Here is a 23,502-nt window from a genome sequence, read left to right as displayed (position 1 = left end):
AGCTTCCAGGATTGCATCGAGACAAAGATATGAAACTGATTATATTATAAGAGCAATGAAGAGGACATGGAAGAACAAAACAAAGTGATGATCCTGCATGTACACCCTATACTCTATAGCTGGAAGAGTCATCAATCGGATCAATCGGATCGATCCGCTTGATCATCTTGATCATCTTGAGCTTGAGTTGGCTCCCTCACTTCATCCTATATTTTTTCTCATCTTCACCCCTCCCATAAATCGATCTCTTATAAATCTCCCCTTGTTGGTGGGAATGGGACCCACCTCTGGTCCTATAAATATAATCTTCCAACTCTCTTACCTTCGTTTGAAGGCTCTCACTATACTTCTTCTCTTCTGCAATACGAAGTCCATCTTGATAACTTCCATCCCGATAAGTTCTAATTTGTTCATCCAATCCTTTCATCTCACTTCTCAAAGCATGATTACCAGCATACAATCTGACTTTATCATCCTCCAACCTCTCGATCCTACTTTGCGTAGTTTCTTCATCACTTAAGAGAGATTTGATCTTTTCATTGAGGCGTAATACGTTAGATTGAGATTCACTCCAATTGGTATAATTCCTTTGAGAAATTTCACAAGCTTGTTCATACATTTCACGGAATTCGCGTGCGCTCTTCCTTAGATGTTCAATTCGTTCATTCGACTCTGTTAGATCGGTATGGGTCTGGTGGTATTTACCTTTGTAGTGTTCTTTACGATCGGCCATGGCTGCGTAATCCTCCTTGAGAGAGGATAATTCAGTCTGTAAGGTGTGAATATCCGATTCGAGATTCGAAATGTAAGATGGATGGTAATCTTGTTGACGCAAATGGACTGCACCGGGATGTTCATCTGTGATGGCAAGATTGTCATCCCCATTTTCAGTGCTTGGGAAAGTTTCTACTTTGCCGTAGTTTTGAATGTTGGCATTGGGATGGCCGTCTTGTTCAATCTCACCAAGTTGAGTTGACTTATCACTTCCTCTCCCATCATCATGAGGGGTGATATAATACCAATCTCCATGTCCAAAAGAACCAGGCTGGGGATATTGGTCTCGATGTTGGACTCCCCTCTTCATGTTTTCAGGTAAGAATGGATTATTGCTATTACTTCTCTCCATCGATCGTTCATTCTCACTCATTGACCCCGCTTCAGCTGGTGAAAGCGGGATGGGCGGAATGGCAGGTTGGGCATTTCGTCTTCTGTATCTATCATATGAACTCTGTCCAGACATATCATCGACAACTACGTTGGTATCACCCTCGCTGAACCCCAGGGTCTTTGCAGAATCAGAGGCTAGCTCTTCCAATGTCTTTTCTTTGCCCATCGCCGTGAACAGCGTATTGGGCTGTACTTCAGCGTGAGCGGTGGGAGTCGAGTGTACTCCAATTGGCGGATATCCGAACGTTCGATTATCGAAGTTAGTCGTATGATCACCTTGAGGAATGGTACGTTCGAAATCGGAAGGCTGGAAATACCTTACCCCAGCGCCGATATTGCTCCACTTATCGGTAGTAGAAGGTGGATTGGCAAGTGAGAGTGAGATGGTCGAGGCTTTCTTGGTCATTTTGGAATATCCAAAGAGCGATAGTTAGAAGAAACTAAGACAAGTCCCACGAATAAGATCAACGCTAGTATGACGGCGTGGTGGTTGTACAGTAGTTAGTGGCAAGAGAAGAAGAATGGGGATTGGGGACACAATACTACAGTAGTATATCCCTCGAAAATGCGCTTCTTATAATTTCCATTCTGTCAGGGTTATGGTCAGAAAGTCAAACTTCGATAAAAGGATAGGCAGGAAGAAAGGTCAGTAGATGTGAATGTGTCAGGTCAGTAGAGGCGTTGAAAGGATTGCTGATCGAATGTGCATATACATATGATGGATTCTGAAATGGTGGATGACATCGGTCGCCAGTAAGTATTGTCAAATGGCATTTGCGCATAACAACCCAAGTGACTTTTCATGATGATCGAGAGTAGATCTCCAACGACCCTTCTGATGATGCGCCATAAGAGAAAACAGAGTGAAAGGATCGAAATACTTCCTTTCTGCTACTCGAGTCGAATTATCGAATTGCAGTACAGTATGTTGAACTTCCCGCAAGAGGTTTTCCCCAGCATGCTCAACAAGGTCACAGCGTCATAGCTGGCTAGGACGATATCAGCTTGTGACACGTTTGATCAAGGACTGATTCGAAGGAAAGGGTGTCATTTGACATATCATATCATAATTTGCATGATTCTCGTCAACCGACCAAATCGTGATTCGATCATTCATTCCTTTTTCCCTCAATAATTTACCGCCCAGTGTAGCTTATCGCGCACCGATGGCCCCTGCTCCACCACCTCCTCCACCGAATAGCGAGCCCATGAGGTTCTGCAAGAGGTCATTACCGCCTGCGCCTCTTGGTGGAGGGATGTGGAATACTTCGGTCGAGATTTGCATGAGGGTCTGCGGTACCAGAAACAAGAAATCAGCACAAGGCCATCGTCAACAGATGTGCTCAGTGTACAGATATGGGAAGTGAATTGACAGTGATTGAGTCCCAAACTTCATAAGACAAAGCGCAATGGTGACTTCATACTACGGATGTAAGACCACTCACCTCTTGTACCTCCTTCTGTGCCAACACACCATTCACTCCACTATTCCTAGAATACCTCCTACAGAGCCCTTCCCACTCTTTTGCAATCCCACCATCCATACCTCTAGCTGCCACGCCGCTGACTCCAGGTGCAGGCGCGCGTTGTACAGTTATCAAAGCCAATTGCAAAAAGTTCAACGTCGGCGATGTGGTCAGGTGGACTTCGTTGAGCGAGAAAGACGTTTGAGATGGGATGGCGGTGATGAAGTTCTTGTGGTACGCCGAGATAGATGAGGATAATAAGGAGAGGAATTGGGTGAGGAAGGTGAGTGCTGGGAGGATCGAAGGAGGTGATTGAGCGAGGAATCTGTGACCGTAGATAGGTTAGTAGCTGTTCCTGTATGACCATCTGGAGACATTGTCACAAAATACACGATAGAGGAAGATGTATACGATATCTGTGACAGACGACCATAAATTGAATCGTGACTGTCTGAGTACTCACGGTAATGTCCCTCGGACGGCATAAGGTCCAGGATCGAGTCTACCGTGATCACACCTGCCCATATGATAATCAGCTCGGTCTTCTAAAAACGATCCCCTAACGGCAAGGTGAAAAGACTCACCACTCGTACATCATCTGAGCCAAAGTTAAAGCCGAGTCTCGTTTACCAGAAGAAAGGAGATGTTGTTCGGCAAGTGGGAAAGCTCGATCTGTGTATCGTATCCAGCCCAAACAAGTCAGCGCAGCTCATTGCTCACTGAAGACTCGGAGTGGTAGCTGATAGAATCTCACTCACCCTTATAGTACATCTCACCGATATAATGATGCAAGTTCGGATCACCTGTTGGACATTCTCCGAATTGCTGAGACCATTTGATAGCTGCGTCTGCTAACTTCTTTCTCCATGGTCCGGTTGGGGGTGTCAAAGCGAGCAGTTGTGTGATTGATGCTGTGTTGGAAGTCCAGTCGATATGTCAGTCAAGGTATATGTATCACATCCCCCTTCACGTGAAATCAGAAGAAGGGAGTCTTCCCACTCACCTCTAGACTTATCGTCAACTCTGATCTCAGCCTCACTCATAACCTGTATCATCCTTACTCCCAGCTCGACTCCACTAGACCCTTCGTTAATCTTCAACAACTCTTTACTGGTCGCGAAGAGGATCTCGACTGCCAACTGATGGTGGTTGGAATGGACCAGTCGGGCAGTTGTGGTCAGACATTTCTGATGGGCTGAATAGGCGTTGGGCAACAGGGCGAGAATGGGAGGGAGTAGGGAGTCTAACGTAGGTGTTTTGATAGGTCTGGGAGGCATTGTGTCTGACGTCGATCCGGTAGTAAGTTTAGTATCTGGCTAATGAGTGATTACTAGGTAGTGTCAAGCAGAAGATGCAAGAAACAGACAGGATGAGGGAGGAATGTTGTCGAGCCCATGAAGCATGACGCGGCAGTCGCGTGGCAGGGGTAGGGGCTATAGCACTCATCCCATCATCTTACTTGCATAGCAGTCACGAATTTGCAGCCACAGAATGTATGTAATTTGCAACCAAAAGAGGTCTAATACAAAAGTGCAGCTGGTAGCAATAGCACATAAAAGAAAGTGCATGAACCGAATGCTCTATAAGTAATGATAAAGATTCTCAGAAGATGGCATCTATATGGCATCAAAGTAAACGATGTAATGAAGTCAGAATCACCCAACGTCCCTGGTATCCGCCCTGTCACTATCCAGCTCTGGATTATACAGTCTCGAGTCCTTCGTATTCACTGTCCAGATTGTTATCATCAGCTCAGATGCAATTCCAGTATTTTTCTTGCTGCTACCAAAATCACTCACGATTCCACTCCCGGTTCGAGCAATCCAGCATGAGCGCCAATAAGGCATCCTGAGCTACCCACCAGCCAGAAGAACGTGGATATGGGAGCAGCGAGCCAGAGGAGGGGGATACCTGGTGACGAAGAAGACTTTATCAGCTTGACCTAAATCATTTGTAGATAGAGTAGTCGAGCTGACTTACCAATGACGAAAAGACCGATGTATAGATTTTGAGGAGTGACGACCTTACCGTTGAATTCGATAGGTTCGGGTACTGTTCATCGTCGTCATCAGCTTTGCCAACGTTTCGTGACTAACCAGATGAAGTAAAGCGAGAGGTACATACCGAATCTGTTGATAGACAAGAAACCACCGATCAAGAAACCCAATGCTACCAATAAGAGTGGGTTGGAGATTAGGCTGTAGACAGCTAAGAGAGCTACGACGATCGCGTAGTTGGCTGAGAAGTATCGTCTGTGGTGTGACATAAAAGCAGCGAGTCAATAAATATCACATGTTTTCGGTGTCATACGAGTGGCCAGGCCAGAGGGATATCGACTTTCATAGTAGAAACTGAATTCAACACCACTCACACGTTATAGCTCGCCCTCTTGAGGTACTCTTGCATATCCTTAGGTCGAGAGACACGTTGATAGTCGAAGAATTCTCCAGGGTGTCTCAAAGACGAGAGTCTGGTATCTTTGAGCGAACGAGCGTACTCTGAGAGATTGTTGACGTGACCTAAGACTTCCATTGTGACTTTGGCAGTGCTGATGTATCGTGTAGAAAAGAGTGACTTGATTCAGGTGGATATGCAGTGTATTGGTATATGAGTAAAATGTCGAGTAGAGGGGGTGAGGTTGAGGTTGAGAATGAATGATTTGCCAGCGCGACTTTATGAGAAAGACAACAACAACCAACAACCAGTGCGGTGCAAATGGGAGAGGTCTGGATCCGTGCGTTGCGGCTCAGATCCTTTGACACGTGGTTTAGGCAATTTTAAGGTTCTACCCTGAACTGTCGACGGATCAAGACGAAGTCGAGTTCAATCGATGATACAAAAGATCTCTGTGAGGATTCCACATCCAGTGACATATCGAGTACTGGAAGACTCGACTGAATATGGAAACAATCTCATCAGCTCAACATCAGATAAACGACCTCTTATATTCCATCCAGCAGTTCATCGATGAATCAAGTGAAGATGCGATATACAAAGCACCCATCATAGACTGGCATCATCCCAACTCTTATAAACAATCTACGATCGTCGGATTGAAGAAATTCTTATTATCGGTAGAGAACGAACGTGATTATATCGATAGTTTGGTTGAGAGTGAGGTACCTCCTTTGGAAGTAGCAAGTAACATACCGTATTATCAGGCAGTATGGGAACAGGTTAAATATGCTCAATGGCCGATCATCTCGATCGGACAACATTTTGAATGTCAGACTCAAAACGATGAGCAGAATAGGAAGAGGAAGGTACAGCAGATTAAAGTGGATGTGGTGGAGGATGCAGGCAAGGTCTGGGTGAAAGTGAACACGTGAGTGAGTGAAATCTCTTATATACCACTTTCCTGTTTCATCTTTGAACTTGTGCTGACTGGACTAAAATGTTTTGGATGATAGGATCAAAGAATCTCGATTGATGGCTGAATTTAGAGAACAAGATTCATACTTGAATTCGGATTACGATAGTGATGATGAGATCCACACCGAAGATGGTATTGACAACGCTGGACCATCCAGACCTCAGTTGACCAACTCGTTAATAACCCAAGCCAAATTACTCCTCAAAGCTTCCCATTTATATCCAGGCCTTGAGGGATGTCCACCACCTAGGATAAAATACGTTCTAAATCGACTAGAAGAGCGACCGGAGGGTGGGTACGAGGACGTAAGGGTATATAAAACATTCCAAATCATCCGATCAATGGGTATCGACCTGGTCCTAGCATCTGATCAGAGGGCTATACCTAAGCGAATCAAACGTCCAGATATCCATCCAACAAACAACATCTTACTTGATTTATCGGTCTTAGTCGCTCTGTGTTGCGATTCAACACATCTTCATTTGCCTACCACTTCTCAAGAGCTGGAAGAGCGATTCAGAAGTCTGAAATTGACCACTGATGGAGAGGTCATACTGGCAGATCACATACCCGTTACGAAAGATTTGAGAGACCAATTAGAATGGGAGATGAAACATCCCTTAATTCAAGAAATGCTGGATCGCCTATCACCTATTTGTGGAAATGACGGTGGGAAGAAGATTGAGTTCTGGGTGACGGAAGAAGTTAGGAATAGGTTACCTGGGATAGTTGATATAATAGGTGGAGAGGATGAACAACGCAGAGCCAAAATCCTTTTTAGCAACAGTGAAAACGAAAATGGAGATTTTTGGCACGGAAGTAGATGGAAGGATATTATCCAGAGTTCAAAGGAAGGATCGATACTCAGAGACATGAAGATCAATATTCTACCACCTGAATATACAGGAGAAAACTGTAATGTCGATGATGTACATACATCATTTCAAAAAGGATTTGTAGGTGTGGTAAAGAAGATGTTGGATATCGTTGATATTCAAGAACGAAATCAACATGAAATACAGGAGAAGAAGAATTCCAACGGGATAAAAAGTAAGGATCAAAGTAAGGACAAGAAAAGAAGATCTAAAAATGCAAATAATCCACCATCAAAGGGTATATCGTTAGAATCCAAATTACCTTCTATACATACCTTACGGACGTTCTTAGTGGGATTTCAGAAAGGTTGGACGGTCTTGACGAATAATAGAGGATCGGTAGGGAAGGTATTAAGGGAGATGAGAATTGATGAAGGTCTGGGATATTGTAGTCCAAGTGCAAGTTTGGACAATAGCATCTCGACGACGAACGAAAATGTAGAACGGCAAGAGCAGCAGCGACAAGATGGTGAAGATCCGGATAAAGTAGATATATGGGTAGTTAACCCCTCGAGTTTGAGTGAATGGCGAAGGAAAGAAGTGGAAATGAAAAATGCAAAGTTGAGGCAATATTTGAGTAATCCAAATAACGAACAGAGCTATAAAGATTGGTTGAGGGATCAAGAAGGTCTAGGATTGGATGGGAACTGTGGAGAGGAAGGGAAGCGACGGAAGAGGGCTCAGAGTAAGGGCGGGGATCTGGTCGAGGAGTAGTCGGGAGATGAAATGTAGATATACCATGCACATCCATTATACCATCTGCACTATACGAGATGTTCAACTTCCTGTGGAATTTCAGAATCTGTCTGGCGAGATATCCATTAGCTTATGGTAAGTTGTCAGGGACATGACGGTTAACACTTTGACCAGAAGCCATCCATCAATCAGGCAGGTTAAACTATATCAATGACCATTTTGTCCATTACTGCAGATCGCTGGTCATTCGGCCAATTCCTGTTCACCCTCACCCTCATTCATTCATCGCTCGATATGTATATGGAGAGCCCACGATCACCGTGCCATACGATGAAGGTGCTGATGATGATGTAATATTGACAACAGTGCGATCCGTAACCGTCATACTAATACTGACATAAGTTGTGACGAAAACACACTTCTGGACTTCCAAACTTGCAACCCTTGATAATCATCGTCATCATCATCATCATCATTGTTCATCAGCCACATCGTATTGGCAAGTATACGACTCCCACAAAAGCGGTACCGTATGGTGACTTCCCGTTGGTACGTTATTAATCCCATCCCGCAAATTCGTACTGTATTTGTACCATTTTTTGAATGTCCACATGTCATGGACAAATGGGAATACCGTAAACGTTACGTATACTCGGGGTGCACGAAATCCCGGTAAAAGTTGGGTCGAGTTTTACAGTGCATATCCATAGCCATATCTAGCAACAGCCTTTCAAAGTACGTGCAATCTCAATGCATGTCTGCGCTTCCAGAGGGGAAAAAAACATAGATCTTGGGGTGATATTGTATAGCGAAAGCGCAAGGATGCATCGAGAAAAATGTCAAAAACCCCCAAGGCGACTTGTGGTGAGACAATAACAACAAGAAGGAAAGAGGATGTAAGTGCAAGCAAAATAGATATAAATCACGTGGCAGCGACGGGATTCGAACCCGCGCCCGAAGACTGCGGTTCGAAGTAAAGTAACTATACCTGAACACAGCGCCATAGACCACTCGGCCACGCTACCAAGAGACGATAAAAAGTGAGTTGCGGCAGCAAACAGTATTCGGAAACGGAGGAAGAGCCCAGAGGATCCAAGATCTCTTGGTTCGATGTTTGAGATGTATGCTTCTTCTCTCACACTCTACAAAGTGTTCCCAGCGAGTCGATGACCTGACCTGTCTACGCATGATGCGTGAGACAATGAAAGATAAGCACGACACGCAACACGCGTCAAACCAGTCTAACCAAATGCGAGCTGGATTCAAGTGCAAGATTGGAATTTCAGGGTAGGTTCCTCTTACTATAAAAGCAATTTCCGTAGAACAGGTACGATTGCACTAAGAAGAGATAGAGTTTTCCTGTTTCACACCATGAGCTACAAATTCCTGCCTATACCGATTTGACCCTAGTTTACCGTAGAGTAGCCCATTCCAGTTGATTTGATCTACTTTGGCATGAGAATACAAGAGCCGAGAATTATCATTTATTTCGTTTCCCACTCCATATTCCGAGACGGATGCGAGACATCCTAGGCTTTATCTAGATGATGATATCATACCACTAAGGATGTCTCACTTCAATTACTGTATTTTTTATATGGGTTTCATCAATCCCCAAAGATGATGTATGACAAATATGGCACTACGGCGATAGCATTCTTCTCTAGTGCGATCTATCTAGTCGACGCCGAACACCCGTAGTGCAAGTTACGGGGGGATGCGTGATTTATGGATTTATGATGATAAGGAATGTAGGTAAATCTTATTATTCATGCACTTCGTTATCTGTCGTGCTCTGTCTGTGGGATACGCGTACACTTACCATGCTGTGCCATCCCACCGGGTCCCGCTCAGACATCCTTCGAGGGTGGTACGTACTGTCATTTGTTGTCCCCGCTGCCGATCACGCACAGATACACTTACCACTCACATACGCATTGATTGATGCACGGTCCCATCACCCCTTTGATCGACAACAACAACACACTGCGTCTTGTGCATTCCTTTGATTAGATCCAGATATACATTTGATTTTGATGATTGATTGTTCGGAATCGCGTTGTCCGCAACCTGCAATAAATATCTTATTCCCACTCCAATTTGATACCTGAACAAATGAAACAGTGTTTCGCATCCATCAAATCCAATCTCACTTCGACAATCCATCAATGCAAAATCAATCAATCCATCAATTCAAGCGATCTGTATGTATGCAAAGTGTGATGGTGCGATGACATGTCATGTCGTACAGCACAAACAATGCGATACCGTATTCAACGGGATGGATGGATTTTTTCGTACCCGTCAAAGTGTGGCTTCCATGCGCATGCCATCTGTAGAGTACATACAGTCCATCAGCAAGAGGCTTGTTTATGTTATTCGCGTGGATTGTGGAATGGCAAATGGGCGGGAAATTACCTAAGTCGTTCATCGGGTCATCGGTAACCTTATAGGAATTGCTCTTTTCTTTTTTTTCGATTTCGGGAGTTTATTGGATTATTTTTTCCGAAATACCTTTTAGCGGCTCCATCAAAACGGGACCCTGCATATAGGATGTATAGGGGGGGGGATCTACTGTCTCACTGTTCGCTTCACTGCAATCGCAGTAAGATACTACAGGAATGCACGATCGACTAGACCCATTAGTTCGGTCAACAGCAGAAAGCAAAAAGTCCAGAATCCATCAAAAGATCAGAACGCTAACGAAGTTAGTTTCAAAGCGCACAGAAGGGAAAGGGAAAAGGGGTCGAGTTTGTAGGCTGGTCCGCTGCGGTAACTGTAACTGCCCAGGTACATTCAAGTGCACCTAAAAATGACACAAATAACCTGATATCATAATAACCCTAATAGTAGTGTGATCGTCCGAACAAAACGTGTTCGTGCAAAGAAAGACGAATGCAGGTTTTTCCTTTAGCTCATGATAACATCTCTCCCCCATTCATTATCTTTCATCTCTCTCTCATCCTTAATCGACCTTTGTTCTTCTTCCACTTCCGCTCCACCTCAATCTCTATCCCATCATCAAATCTTAAACACTAAACACGCAAAGATATAGCAATCGACCATCGACTGATCCCAACCTTTCGGATCCTCTCGTAAAGATACAACACCCGGTCTCACTTATCAATTGAATCCGGAGAGACAAAGATCATCCATCTCTTTCTCTTTGCCATTTTCACCTATTCAGTCATTCCACGGAATATAGATCAGTAGATTGGATAGATCAGGATTAGGATTAGGATTCAATTTAGACTTACTTCACAACGAGAAGAACCATCAGTGAAGAACATTGATATCTCACATTTTATATAATCAATACAGTACAAAGTACAATCTTCATATAGTTCACTTCACCCAGCCCATCAACAGATCATCATTCATCGCAAGCTAGACTTTGTCTTTTGATCCTCCTCACCTTTTTTTCTTTCACCTCTTCACCCCCTTTTTTTCTCACGGACGATCAATACCTTTGATATATAGGATATCACTTCTTTTGTCTGAATCAAGAAAAAATCAGCTTAGATCAACAGGTGGGAATGGGAATCTGAATTGATTCGTCAGACAGGAATAAGAAGTAGAACAAGACTTCTCCCTTTCAGTGCATAGCACAAAGAACGAAAACGAAAACGAAAACCCGCATTTCGACCATCCTTAAATAGAAGCAGACGAACGAGGCGAGACCCGTCTTTCCCACTCTTCCCGTTCTTACTTTGGTCTCGTGTTTCAACCATCTTCCCGTCTACTATATCCTTCCTACATACATAGAACATACATATATCTTTCTTGATATAACTATCTTCTTCCCTTCCTCAAGATCATCTGGGAAATAATCCTTATCAACGTAATCCCTGTCAATTTCGATTCCAACCAAAACGGGACTCTCAACCGTCATCAAGAATAGCAAGATAACGTTATTCTGACACCATTGTCTGATCATCCCGTACCACACTCACTCACTCACACAATCATAATCACAATCATTTCACCAAACTGGATAGTCTCATCAGCCCGTTGATCTCTCTGTGCGATTAGAAGAAGGATCTGTATCAACGGTGACTCGGCATAACACAGCTAGTATCACACCATCCCATCTACCACGCTGCTCACACTGTCTGTCCCCTGGTAAGATATAGTTATAAAGGTGGAGCAACAAAGGACAGAAAACTTTATCAATTCCTCTTGAACACCTTATCCCTATCTCCAGGTCAAAATGCTCCTCCGTCTGCTACCTCAGCCCACTTCGGAAAACCCTTCACCTCTTACTATCCTATTCACCTTACCCCTACCCAGCCACCCATATATGTGAGTACCCCTTGACGCCACGATGTTTTCATGTTAAGCTGACGAGACCATCTGTTTCTGTAATGCCAGATCTCGTTCACTGCCTCTCCCACCTGCACTTCTCGCTCACAGAGCATTGTGCCTTCAGGAGGATATTGATTGCCCCAATGTCCTCTTAGGGGAGAAATCGAGCTGGATATGCGGTATCATTGACGATGTTACTTTCTCCTTACCTTCATCGTCAATCACCGTCAACTTCATCGACGGCTCATCTTTCACATTGCCCATCTCGGTATCGTGTTCGGCGCAGTTACATCGGGTAGTCGAAGAAGTTCAACTTTCTTTTACTGCTCCTACCACTGTTCCCAACTCCCCTCGGTCGAGCATATCAAGTATCACATCAACCTCATCAGCCTCATCATCCTCTGCTGCAAGTCCATCTACTCCTCGTCGAACCCCCTCTTCACTCCTTCTCTCCCTTCTATCACCATTGCTCCCTAGCTCCTCAACATGCTCTCCTCCTCGACCTTCTCTCGCTGCTCCTCCCTGTGCCCCCGCTCGAGTACACCGACGAGCAGCACGATCATTACTCGTCGACACCTACAGACGATACGTTCTTCCTTTACTCAAGGAACAGTTACCATGCTCCTACTTCCCTTGGGCAGTCGCTTCGGAAACTTTCAGACAGATGGAGGAGTTTTCAAAAGTCCAATCTGAGATCAACCGAATAATCGATGGCTGCGGTATCAACCGTGACATCTTGGAGAGGAGGACGGCCAACTCTAGTGTATCCAGAATCCGATCTTCCTCTTCGTCATCATTGCAATCCATGTCCGATGACGAATCGGATTCCGACTCCACTCCTTCACCTATCACACCATCCACATCTGTCTTCTCAACATGCGCTTCTTCTCCCTCATCAACCTCGTCTAAGAATTTGGCAGTATCACCTCGAGAATTCTTACTTTCCATTCCACCCGCTCATGCTTTACCTGCCAAGGATCAAATGGCCTATAGCTCCCAGCTCGCTCGACTTACCCAGATCGCCTCGAGGATAAGCCAAATCAAAAAGCTCAGCATGCGCTACGAGAGGGAAGAAGGTAAACGAAGATGGTTGGAGGGTCTAGAGAGAGGTAGATTATCTGATAAATCCTTACGAACAGCTTTCTCCTTAGGTGAATATCCCAAAACGCCAACTGCTCCCTCATGCTTTACGTCTGAAGTCAACAGATCATCGAGATTACGACAATCATACACTGTCGAAGATCTAGAGAGGGAATTGAATGAGGAAAGTCAACTTCGACATCCTGCAATGATGGATATCTCCGATTCGGAAGAAGACGAAGAAGAAGAAGGTCCAATCACTCATCCTAAATCAAGATCCAGTTTATCTATCGATCGACCTTTGTTATCTGCCGTGACTACTTCGATCCATATTGATGTGGATGGTCTGAGAGGAACATTACCTATTCAAAGGCCCACATTGGAACGTAAACTCGCATTGATCACTCCTACCCCTAGTTTATACTCTGATGAAGATGAAGAGGAAGAAGAGGAAGACGTGATCTCTACACCTATATCTTTATCTCCTCCTAGCATTGCCAAGAAATTGGGTAATTTGGATATCCTCCCTATCCCTATCCCCATTCCTGGGGTAGGTGTTGTGAGTAAGAAATTTTTGTCTCCTGAGATGGGTTATGAGGGACAAGATGAGTTGGAAGAAGGTAGTGAAGGCTGGAGAGTATATGCGTAAATCTATGGATTCATGCTCGCTTAATCATGCTCGTAGGATTGGACAACATCTTATTATTCATTTTTCTTTTTGATCATTGTCATTTAGGGGATACAACTTTGGACAATAACTACTTAGTATATATCTATATTTTACATCTTCTCACTAAAATCTTTTCTTGGAACTGTACAAATAGTACATCAATACGATCTATTTCAAGTTGTATATATAGGACATTATCTTCGTATTCGGACTTTTGACCATTTTAATTTGAATTACTGGTATATTTGTTTATATAGGTGTATATATTCATGTATTCATTTGGAGTACTCTACGTATCAATCTTATGAAATCATACTAACACATCCTAAGCTGACTTCTTACAACGTCCTTTCGACGTGAAGTACATATCTTACTGTATGAGAAAAACTGGATGATTGATTCGATGCAGATGAGACAAACAACAGAGATAAACATGCAGTTTTTAAAGTTGACAGTTGAATAACGTTATACGCCACCCAGGTCACAAGTCGAGTTACGAGTTACGAGTTACGGGTGACACGGTAGGTACGGTAGGTACGTGACGTAAGGAATGATAGTCGTACAACAATGCGTGGGCCGGGTTGATAAGGTGAGAGCACAATTCTGTACAGATAGAGATACCTTATCGTGTTGGGCGGGATCGGAAGGGGAAGGATCGGATCGGATGAGATGAACATTGAGTCAACTTTATTACTCACCATGGACCTCGTGTGTTTACATCAAATGCTTTCACAGACACGTTCGCGATCAATTCAAACTACCGTACATGCCATTATGAGTTATAAGGTATAAGGTGAAATGCAGATATACTTGATTAGTATAGAAGGTAATAGATAAGCGAGGTTATGTTATAATATGATATGCTGATTGTGGTGATAAAACGAATTTGACATTACTCTATATCTTCTATCAAATCGGATGATTCTTTCACCATTAAAAGAGGAGATACGACTTATGATAATCCCGCAACGCACGCTTCGAAAGTCAGGAAAATGACCATATTCGTCTACGTACGCTCAACAATGTTAGCGATAAGCATCCGTGAAGACTGTACTAATGAGGTAGGTGAAGATGACAGATAAGACTTACCGGTACAGCTCTATCAGACGACAGGATAACGACCAATTATCAGCTCAATTTGCGTTTTGTTCTACTAGTCGCTAGGCACCAGTCAAGTATGTACTCACCTTATCAACGTCGGACCCAAACCAGCGAACATGACTTTCCATCCTTCCTGCCTTACAGCATCCGTAGCTACTTTCCACAGAGTGGAACGAACAGCCTTGTTCGGAGGATTTGACAGGCTATCGGACGGCCATGAAGCTGATTGGATTCGAGTTTTGAACACGTCTATTGGGAATGTTGCCTAGAAACACACACAAATCGCTATTTTTAGCTATCTAAACTTTTTCCCACGTACGCTTGGACTTCATAGTGATATGAACTCTCTTTGATACGCAATATCCGACTCATATTCTGTAAGTCGGTATACAGGTTTACATGACATGGATTCACACTCACAAGCCAAGCTGTCACTCCAGCTATCCCACCAGCAGCCATCAATTCCGGCCAACTCAATCCACTTGACAACTCCATCTCAGCTTCGTCAATTAACGTATGTCCCTCGTGTTTGCGTATGCTCTCAGGTAAAGGCGGCGTTTTCGCATACTTGAATAAACGCAAAGTCGCTTCGTAGCTGAATTAGTCAATTCATGATATCAGACCAGACTATACCAAACCATCCTGCTTGTAGCTCTCGTAGATGAACAACGGATGACTGATTTAACACTAACGTGAAGAAGTATGGTCCATAAGCCAAATCTCTCAGTGCAGTTGCGTTAAAACCCCTGAACAGTCCTCTAAATCCATCCGTGCGTATTATGTGCTTGATCACTCCCAGGGTTGAGGTATTCACGTGTGGAGGAGCGGATTGCTCGCGGATCTGAAGGGTAAAAAGCATACGATTATCAGTCATCAATCGAACGTGAATGGCGAAATTTTTAAAGGAAGTCATGATGTTCAGTTGGATGATCAGAACATACCTTTATCAACTCGATTGGACAAGTCAAAGTCCTATGATAATCAAATCGTTAGTCCTCGTAAATCTCGAATCAATATATCCATAAAGACCAGCTTATAGGTTTCACATTGAGATCATAACTCACGCAGCGACAACACCACTTCCTGCTCCAGCTAAGAATATCTGACCTAGATTTGGTTCGTTGATCTGATCGGGTGATATTTGGAGTTTCATAAAGAATGAATATGATGTAAAAACAACTCCGTTTATCTGTCCAGATTATTCGCTATTTAGCTATATCCCATGAATGATTTGCACACACATAGTAGGTTGGTTACTTACGAATGCTATTCCAGCCTATTTCAACGCAAGGTCAGATATACAAAGCCTATCAGCCGTTTCTCTCATATTGGAAATGGTACTCATTAGACGGAACTGACCATCGGTGATGTAACCCCTTTGAACAACCCTTTTACTTTCTCTTCTTTCACTATCGCACCTGTAAAACATCCATACTATCAGTCGCGGTGTATTTGACGATCATATAGGTCGATGAGACACATACCTAGAGCGCCAAAAGTCGATTTATACCTCCCCGCATACTCTGGCGTCTGATATCGTACTTTGACGACATCGAATGGTTGTCCGACGACTAATCCCGCTGCACCTACATATCCAACGATCCACATCAATCAGCCAGTCTTCTCGAATTTACCAATCACTTCAAGAGGTCAGGGGAGGACATACCTGCTATTACACCTGCGGTGAAATCAACCATAGGATGAATTTCGCCTAATTGAATCCCAAGAAATTGATCTGTCAGCTAGCGATTCCTTGTACATTGAAACAAATTATCAATACGAAGAACACGGCTCACCATTACCATTTCCGTTAGCGTTGCTTTTGCCCTTTCCTTTTCCATTTGCATTTCTGCCATTGACGACTTCATTGACATCATTGTGGTGGGCATGAGGATGTGTAACACTCCTTGAGGATTCACCGAGACTATCTCCCGTCATGCTTATACGCAGCGTGTCGAATATGCCCTTGATCCTTCTGAAATACTACAGTTTAAACCTTCTTTGGATAGTCCTATTTCGATATGTCGGTTTTAGACCACAAGTGTAGTGCTGGTAGTTTCGTGTCTTCTGACTATTCCCAATAGCAATTATAGATTTCTCCGTTAAGGTGGTCTATCCGTTCATCCACCTGAGTTGGTTTATATGAAAGAGATTAATGATTTGCACAATGTGTCAAGCCGTTCAAGCATTGTTTGTTTTTGATCTCTTGTTAGGTTGTACAAAGCAAGACGAATGATGAGCAGGGGTATGCAATTGGGTATTTACGATAATGTTGATGTCTGAATAAAGGAGAGGAAGTGCACAAGAGCGAATCGAATGAATTAAGCGCGATTAACCGTATCCGCATCATCAGCATCATATCCCATATCTCATATGGTACTTACATCATCATTCATATAGCCACATATACATATTTAACACCAGCAGTCAGCTCATCGCATCGCATCCATGATATGATGAACCTCGATGAAGAAGTCCGACTATGGACCACGAATGCTGAGCGGGAGAAGACCGAGAACCTAGCTACGCTGTATAGCATCATAGTCAGTTTGGAGTATCTAGAAAGAGCTTATGTGAGGGACTCGGTCAATGGGAAAGAGTAGGTATTTCAAATTGTACCCGTCTTGCAGTACGCTGATAGGTATATGAAAGGTACGCACCGGCATGTATCAAGCTGTTGGCTCAGTACAAGTCTTTAATGAAGCTTGTAGGGGATGAGATAGGAGGGGTGGAAATGTTTATGAAGCGGTTCAAGGTGATTTCAGCTCATGATCACTACAAATTACTTGATATACCTAGCCCGATCGAAGCTGACATGTAATGACTAATGGTATCTTCGACATACAGATGGATCATCCCGCAGCATTACATCGTCTGACGGTTGGCGTACCAGCTACAGTCGAACATTCAGCTGAAGCTACGGATGGAGGGGCAGAAGCTGGTAAATGGGTGGCTGAGACTACTCAGGTGAGTAAAGGAATCTTCGTTTGATGATCCCTATGCTTGCATCAGGAGCTATATACATTCCGCTATTCGATTCCAAAGTACCTACCTTGTCCCGATTTTACATTTCTACTCACTGACATCGTCCTGTTCCAGTCATTTATAACATTCATGGACGCTCTCAAACTCAACCTCAAAGCGAAAGATCAGCTTCACCCTTTCCTTACAGATCTCATGAGTGGATATTCGAGGTTTAAGGGGAGTGGTGAATGGGAAGGTAGAGCTAAGATCTTGCATTGGTGAGTATCTACCTTAGCAAATGTGGTGTGTAACACACGGAGAACTAACTCGTTATGGTGGATAGGCTTATAACGCTCAATGCGATGAAAGCGAGTGATGAGATAACGGAAGAACAATCTAGGCAGGTGAGTGCACCACCCTCTCTTGCCTTATCAAAATTGGTGTTACTGATATCTGTGGAATCTATATTTGCCTACAGATGTTATTCGATATCGAGAACGCGTATAATGAATTCTTCAGGTCATTAAGTAGTAGTAACAAGTCTGCTTAGGTACTCAAACTCTCAAATCGGTTGTATAATATTGGTATCATGGTATGCATTCGGAAGTACATTGCATAGTAGTAGGGATATCCACTTCTAACACACTAGATGAAGTGAAAGTATAAAACGATGGACCGGATAGGTGGATATACAGAGGAAGAGTTGAAAGAGTTGAACAGGTTCTCTGGACTTTACAATCCTCCCCTGCAATCCCTTCATCCCTTCCCTCGATTCAACCAGACCAAACCCATTATCTACCAAGAACGTAGAAAGACAATTCGATCAATCAATCCAGTGTAAAAACACACATCCATTTCATCTTTCGTCCACCTTGCCTATCCGCACTTCGCATATCCCTCCTTATCAGCTCTCCCACCTGTTGAGAATCCTCTCATCGAGGGTAAGGGGACGTCAGATCACACAGTAAGAACACAAAAGAGAAAAATCGGTATGAAGCAACGAGTTAAACATGACTCTAGATTCCGAAAGAAATCTCTTCGCCGATGTAATCTTTCTGAGATCAGAGGGATCAACTTCCATTTCCACCCAATATACAAAAGGCCAATAGGTTGATCTCTGAGCTGTAAGGGAATATCAGAAAGGAGATGAGAAAGAGAGAAACATAAGGGATGTCTAGCCTCTTCGTATAAGGAAAAAAGGAATGGATCAAGTGCTTGGATGTTCGTTGATGAACAGGGTTTAGCGAAAATAGTTGAACCGAGAAGAAAGAAAATCAGGAGATTTTGAAGAAAAGCAAAACCCCATACCAAATCAGCTTTCATCCCTCTTCGATAAGAAGGATTAACCAAAAGCTTATATACTTTTTCACCCGGGTAAGAAAAGTGTATCTCCCTCTTTCCTCCCCATCCCCCTGTCCTCACCGATGCGAAGATCTCCCGAACGCTGAGATTCACACCAATAACCCTCATTCATACTCTCCGGGTTGATCGAACGTCAAGCGAATCTCCCAACGAACAATCCAACAGGAACAAAAGTAAAGTAACAAACAGATTAATTTTGAGATGTCCGAGAGATAAAGGGGGGTATGAGATGTTCTCTCCACTCTTGGAATGAGGTCAGACGAAGAAACGCGTTTTCCTGATATCCTTCTTTTCCTTGTAATCCAAGGTCAGAAGGATGTCTTGTTCTTTCTTCGCGCGATCTCCCGTAGTCCACCTTGTGGTGGGTAGAAGAGGGAAGGAAAAGAAAGGTATGGAATTGCGCTCTAAATGATACCTTTGGATAATAACTTCTTATCCGTAAATGATAATCCCAGATCTTCGTCCTTTTTAAGAGACGAAGAAAGATCATTTGTCCAAAAAACCTGAACCCGCAGCTCATACTCGGATTTGTAACCGTGATGTAAAACGAGTATCGATCCTATCTGGAGAGATGCCTCAGGGCGCTGAATCAGACTGGGTCGTATAGAGTCGGGTTAAGGTTGATGAAACTGATCGTTTGGGCGATAAGGAAGTTACGTGGTTTATGAACTGTATACCAGCGAAAGTATTAGCATAGTTGTGCGTCGTTCAACACGGCCTTTTTCTGTATACATAATCGGGAGAAAGTCTTTCCGTATATCTGTCTACTACTTGAGTTGGATGTGCACTTCCACACAAACACTACATACCCCATTCACCATAAGATAGCAAACTCACCTTAGGGTTAGATATGTCTCTCGACTAATTCCCCCGCCCTTCCTATTCCAGCCATCCCATAAGAGGCAAGAAGTATCTCTGAGAACGCATACCCCTCCTCATCTCATGGACGATCAATCTTTACTTCTCTACTCTGTCAATGGGATTTGATGAAAGGGGGAAACGGAGATTGGAGAAGTGAAATCCATGGTTCAATCGATCCAGAGAGAAGGCGGCGGGAAAGGGGAATTATTAGGGCTCAGGAGAAAGTATCGGGAAGAAGGAAAGAGAATGAGAAGAGGGGAGGATCTGGAGATGGGCTGCTTGCTTTGTATGTATGCATAACGAAGAGAGAACCAAGTTTGATAACGTAGCAGCTGGGTCGACGCTTGGACTAATTCAGACGACGCGAAGCAAAAGGTTGATCGGATTGCAGGGTCAGACATTTCCGACGGAACAATCAGCTTATCCACGCGAATGACTTTGCGACGTTGGCAGTCCTTGCAGCTTTGCATCTGCTTTGATCCATTGAATAATCCTTTGTATACGTCCGGCGATGATGCTAAGCAAATGCGAAACAGAGCGCTACTGCAACACTTCTTAAGGTCCTTTCTTGTCGTGGCTACTCTGAGCTTCTCGCACCACTGAGTACCCACCGGTTTGTATCATGGCACATAACATATAGAAACTTGCACATACTATTACTTTGCTTCCTCACATCCTCCCCTCAATCCTCTCCATCCCTCCGTCAGTTCTGATTTCTGACCAGAATACAATATGGACTCCCAAATTCCCATCCAAGACTACCCATTTGACGGGCGCTATCATGGTCTATCGACTTCTCCTGTCATATCACGGGATTGGCCACTTACCGAACTGAGTGAAAAACTTACAAACCCTTATATGCGCTTTGCAGCGTTTTGACATGGGGTCTGGCCTGATCAACCAAGCCAAGCATCGTACGATGGTACCAATCCATTTTGCAAAGCAGCTAATGAGCTTCCTGATCTAACGGCGAATGCTGGGAGCGCACCCAATACGCAACACTTTGATCTCAACGGTATGTCGCAGAACAACGTCTCAAATGGCGACAAAAAAGCAATCTCAACCAAGCAAGGGGTTGGTATGGTCTATTATCACAACCGACAACATTTATCATCCAAATACCAAAATCGAGGCCAACCGTCACGCAATCCCTATTTGACCAGGGCGATAGTAGGTGATAATCATACCTCAAGCCACAATTCTCATCCTCACTCAACACGGTGTAGTACAGCTCTTGAGGTCAAACCTAGACTCAATGAGCTGAAATCAGACGAGTGTTTAAATCCTTATGCGGAAAGTGATAGTAGGGAAGGAATCATCGAAACTAACCCAATCGCATCTCCTCATGATGCAGAGGAAGAATCGCCAGTTCACCAAGTCACCGTGGACCGTCCTGTAGATACAAGCTATCTTCACTCGGAAAGCGACAGTGAAGATGCTCAGGAGCAATCTCCTGAACGTCGTTCAATTAGCCCTCAATCCCGGTGGAGCGTGGATTGGCACTCGCTTCATCAGCTTGAGAAAGATGGAGATGACTTACAATGGCACCTCGAAAAGAGTCGATCGAAATTAGAAAAATCTCAAAGGAAAGAACAAATCTCAGCAGAGAACTTGGAAGATGTTCTAAGACAATTGGGTTTCTCGCAAGTTACAACCGAATATCTGACTCATCATAATAATTGGCTATTCCATGAAAATGCTAGTCTCCACAACAGATGTGCCCTAGGGGAGAATTATGTCAACAATCCTAGAGGTCAGTTGAGGGACGATACGGAAATGTTCGGTCTAGCAGCTACTGAATTGAGTGAGCTGAGAAGGACTAATGATGCGTTGAGAGAGATGATTGAGAGTCTTGTGAGTCGGATCCAAATGAACACAGAATGAGTAACTGGTGTAGTCCAGACCCGGATCGCGTTTCTGTATAAAAATCTCATGCATATCCTCATAAAAGAGTGCTCAATGTTCATCTCAATCTTCTCTGAAGTACATGTCCCAGCCGAATGATACCACGCAGCACAGCATGATTGAAACTTCTCTATTCCTTACCTTTCATCCCCTCTCAAGCTGTGCCAAATCGACGTCAGGTGATAAGTGACGAATGCGCGAATTTGATGACTGATCAAAGCACGTTTCGGACCATCATACCTTTGTTGTCCCTCGTATCTTCTGGAAGTTGCGTCACCGACCGAGAGAAGACATTGGCAGACTGCTCTCACATACATATAACTGACCACGAACTCGGTCATCGCAATCTTCTCGCCACTCCACCGGCTTTTCTTGTTTCTTCATTTCAACATATTGACGACCATCACTGACATAAATTCATACGATCATCATGGAATCGTACCTCCCAGCTATCCCCTCGGAAGCTCCTCCATCATCCGCTCATTCCGAGGTACCACGACACTCGTCATTTAGTCCTGAGTTTGGTCTACCATTTTACACCAGAGGTACGAACACGTATTACGGTACACCTCGTACTCTACTAGAAGCCCAATTCCCAGCACAAGAGTCTTTCTCAGAGCGAGCAGCCACTTCTACACCGACCGAGCGTGAACTCGAACATGAACATGAAGATCTTGAACCTGACTTTACTATCATCCCGAGAGATGGGCATTCGGAGCTCTCAATCGACTTCAAGGACGATCAGGACATTCATTCGATAGCAATTGGTATTTCAAAGAAAGGACATCGAGAGGTTAATGGGAATGATACGATCCATCCCGACTCACACGCACAAGATGAATGTATTCTCTTTGCCAAGCTATCTATGACACCGGGAATGTTCTGAGCAAGCTGCTTTTCCTCTCAATGCATCTCAAAGTCTTGAAGAGGCTGAATGATAAGTTGTAGCATCAGATATACACCTTGTATCCAGAAACGGTTGATCAAAGTGAAGAAACTGATTCGGAATCTGCAGTATATTAGATGGATGAACGGGCGAGTTAAGTCGCGGTACCAATGCGAACATTCTGATTATTTGTACTTATCATTTCTATATCTGCATATCTTCACTGTTTGTAGATACATCCGTTCCTATCTGATCACACAGATATATAGCTCTTTACTCTACGGTCAACCTATTGACAATCATGTAAAGTAATATAACCAACTTACGCACGGACCCCCTTTCTCGTCAATTTGTCATCGATTTTCACCCAACTTTCCTCCCGAACCCATTCAAATTTCTGCCAGACATCCCCTCGTATGATCCAACCCAGATGCACTAGCACGGACAGCCAATTTCCAGATTTTCTTAGCGATTTTTCCAAACGTTCATCAGTATATCAGGCTTTGACAGAGGGTGTATTTCATCTACGGCCATAGAACCCAAAAAGCACCGCATCCCGTCCGCTCTGCGAAGTTAACTTGGGTATCGCTCGGTTAGTACCAAGGTGGGGGACCACTTGGGAATCCCGGGTGCTGTAGTTTTTCTTTTTTTGATCCAAAGAATCAAAGAAAGAATCATCTTTTTATCGATGTTATCTGGGTTGTAAATGTGTTTTTTGGATGTCAAAGGAGGTGAAGGTGGGGAGGATGATGGTAGATCAGGGTCGATGTGTATGCATGTGTGTAGAGGTG

At 43.8% G+C, this 23,502-nt stretch overlaps 9 protein-coding genes and 1 non-coding gene across 10 annotated transcripts; 6 read left to right on the top strand and 4 right to left on the bottom strand.

Annotated features, from left to right (window-relative positions):
* Positions 1-140: 140 nt before the first annotated feature.
* On the bottom strand, positions 141-1,573 carry L199_001440 (uncharacterized protein; the record flags this gene model as incomplete). Its single annotated transcript, XM_064887194.1, has 2 exons — positions 141-206; positions 323-1,573. The coding sequence occupies 2 exons, from the start codon at positions 1,571-1,573 to the stop codon at positions 141-143; spliced, it is 1,317 nt and encodes a 438-aa protein (XP_064743266.1).
* A 747-nt stretch (positions 1,574-2,320) lies between these two features.
* Positions 2,321-3,910, bottom strand: L199_001439 (uncharacterized protein; the record flags this gene model as incomplete). Its single annotated transcript, XM_064887193.1, has 6 exons — positions 2,321-2,458; positions 2,613-2,958; positions 3,097-3,150; positions 3,218-3,305; positions 3,392-3,544; positions 3,637-3,910. 6 exons carry the CDS (start codon positions 3,908-3,910, stop codon positions 2,321-2,323), a joined length of 1,053 nt encoding a protein of 350 aa, XP_064743265.1.
* Positions 3,911-4,334: 424 nt separating this feature from the next.
* L199_001438 (uncharacterized protein) lies at positions 4,335-5,165 on the bottom strand (the record flags this gene model as incomplete). The annotated part of the gene is made up of 5 exons (XM_064887192.1): positions 4,335-4,362; positions 4,433-4,544; positions 4,614-4,685; positions 4,758-4,885; positions 5,005-5,165. The coding sequence occupies 5 exons, from the start codon at positions 5,163-5,165 to the stop codon at positions 4,335-4,337; spliced, it is 501 nt and encodes a 166-aa protein (XP_064743264.1).
* A 368-nt stretch (positions 5,166-5,533) lies between these two features.
* On the top strand, positions 5,534-7,595 carry L199_001437 (uncharacterized protein; the record flags this gene model as incomplete). The annotated part of the gene is made up of 2 exons (XM_064887191.1): positions 5,534-5,958; positions 6,044-7,595. 2 exons carry the CDS (start codon positions 5,534-5,536, stop codon positions 7,593-7,595), a joined length of 1,977 nt encoding a protein of 658 aa, XP_064743263.1.
* Positions 7,596-11,787: 4,192 nt separating this feature from the next.
* On the top strand, positions 11,788-13,611 carry L199_001436 (uncharacterized protein; the record flags this gene model as incomplete). Its single annotated transcript, XM_064887190.1, has 2 exons — positions 11,788-11,879; positions 11,949-13,611. The coding sequence occupies 2 exons, from the start codon at positions 11,788-11,790 to the stop codon at positions 13,609-13,611; spliced, it is 1,755 nt and encodes a 584-aa protein (XP_064743262.1).
* Positions 13,612-14,584: 973 nt separating this feature from the next.
* On the bottom strand, positions 14,585-16,671 carry L199_001435 (uncharacterized protein; the record flags this gene model as incomplete). Its single annotated transcript, XM_064887189.1, has 11 exons — positions 14,585-14,638; positions 14,722-14,731; positions 14,820-14,998; positions 15,154-15,328; positions 15,426-15,574; positions 15,675-15,705; positions 15,798-15,922; positions 16,093-16,151; positions 16,218-16,319; positions 16,400-16,444; positions 16,530-16,671. The coding sequence occupies 11 exons, from the start codon at positions 16,669-16,671 to the stop codon at positions 14,585-14,587; spliced, it is 1,071 nt and encodes a 356-aa protein (XP_064743261.1).
* A 515-nt stretch (positions 16,672-17,186) lies between these two features.
* Positions 17,187-18,247, top strand: L199_001434 (uncharacterized protein; the record flags this gene model as incomplete). Its single annotated transcript, XM_064887188.1, has 6 exons — positions 17,187-17,332; positions 17,386-17,488; positions 17,581-17,700; positions 17,833-17,975; positions 18,041-18,101; positions 18,176-18,247. 6 exons carry the CDS (start codon positions 17,187-17,189, stop codon positions 18,245-18,247), a joined length of 645 nt encoding a protein of 214 aa, XP_064743260.1.
* A 2,405-nt stretch (positions 18,248-20,652) lies between these two features.
* On the top strand, positions 20,653-21,804 carry L199_001433 (uncharacterized protein; the record flags this gene model as incomplete). Its single annotated transcript, XM_064887187.1, has 2 exons — positions 20,653-20,755; positions 20,864-21,804. The coding sequence occupies 2 exons, from the start codon at positions 20,653-20,655 to the stop codon at positions 21,802-21,804; spliced, it is 1,044 nt and encodes a 347-aa protein (XP_064743259.1).
* Positions 21,805-22,255: 451 nt separating this feature from the next.
* Positions 22,256-22,711, top strand: L199_001432 (uncharacterized protein; the record flags this gene model as incomplete). The annotated part of the gene is made up of 1 exon (XM_064887186.1): positions 22,256-22,711. One exon carries the CDS (start codon positions 22,256-22,258, stop codon positions 22,709-22,711), a length of 456 nt encoding a protein of 151 aa, XP_064743258.1.
* Positions 22,712-23,236: 525 nt separating this feature from the next.
* Positions 23,237-23,351, top strand: L199_001431. The gene has a single exon (XR_010449947.1). It is a non-coding gene; the product is annotated as a 5S ribosomal RNA (ribosomal RNA).
* Positions 23,352-23,502: the final 151 nt, after the last annotated feature.

Source organism: Kwoniella botswanensis, chromosome 1 (genome assembly GCF_036426115.1).
Source record: "Kwoniella botswanensis chromosome 1, complete sequence".
NCBI classification, from domain to species: domain Eukaryota; kingdom Fungi; phylum Basidiomycota; class Tremellomycetes; order Tremellales; family Cryptococcaceae; genus Kwoniella; species Kwoniella botswanensis.
This window is presented reverse-complemented; position numbering and strand designations above follow the sequence as displayed.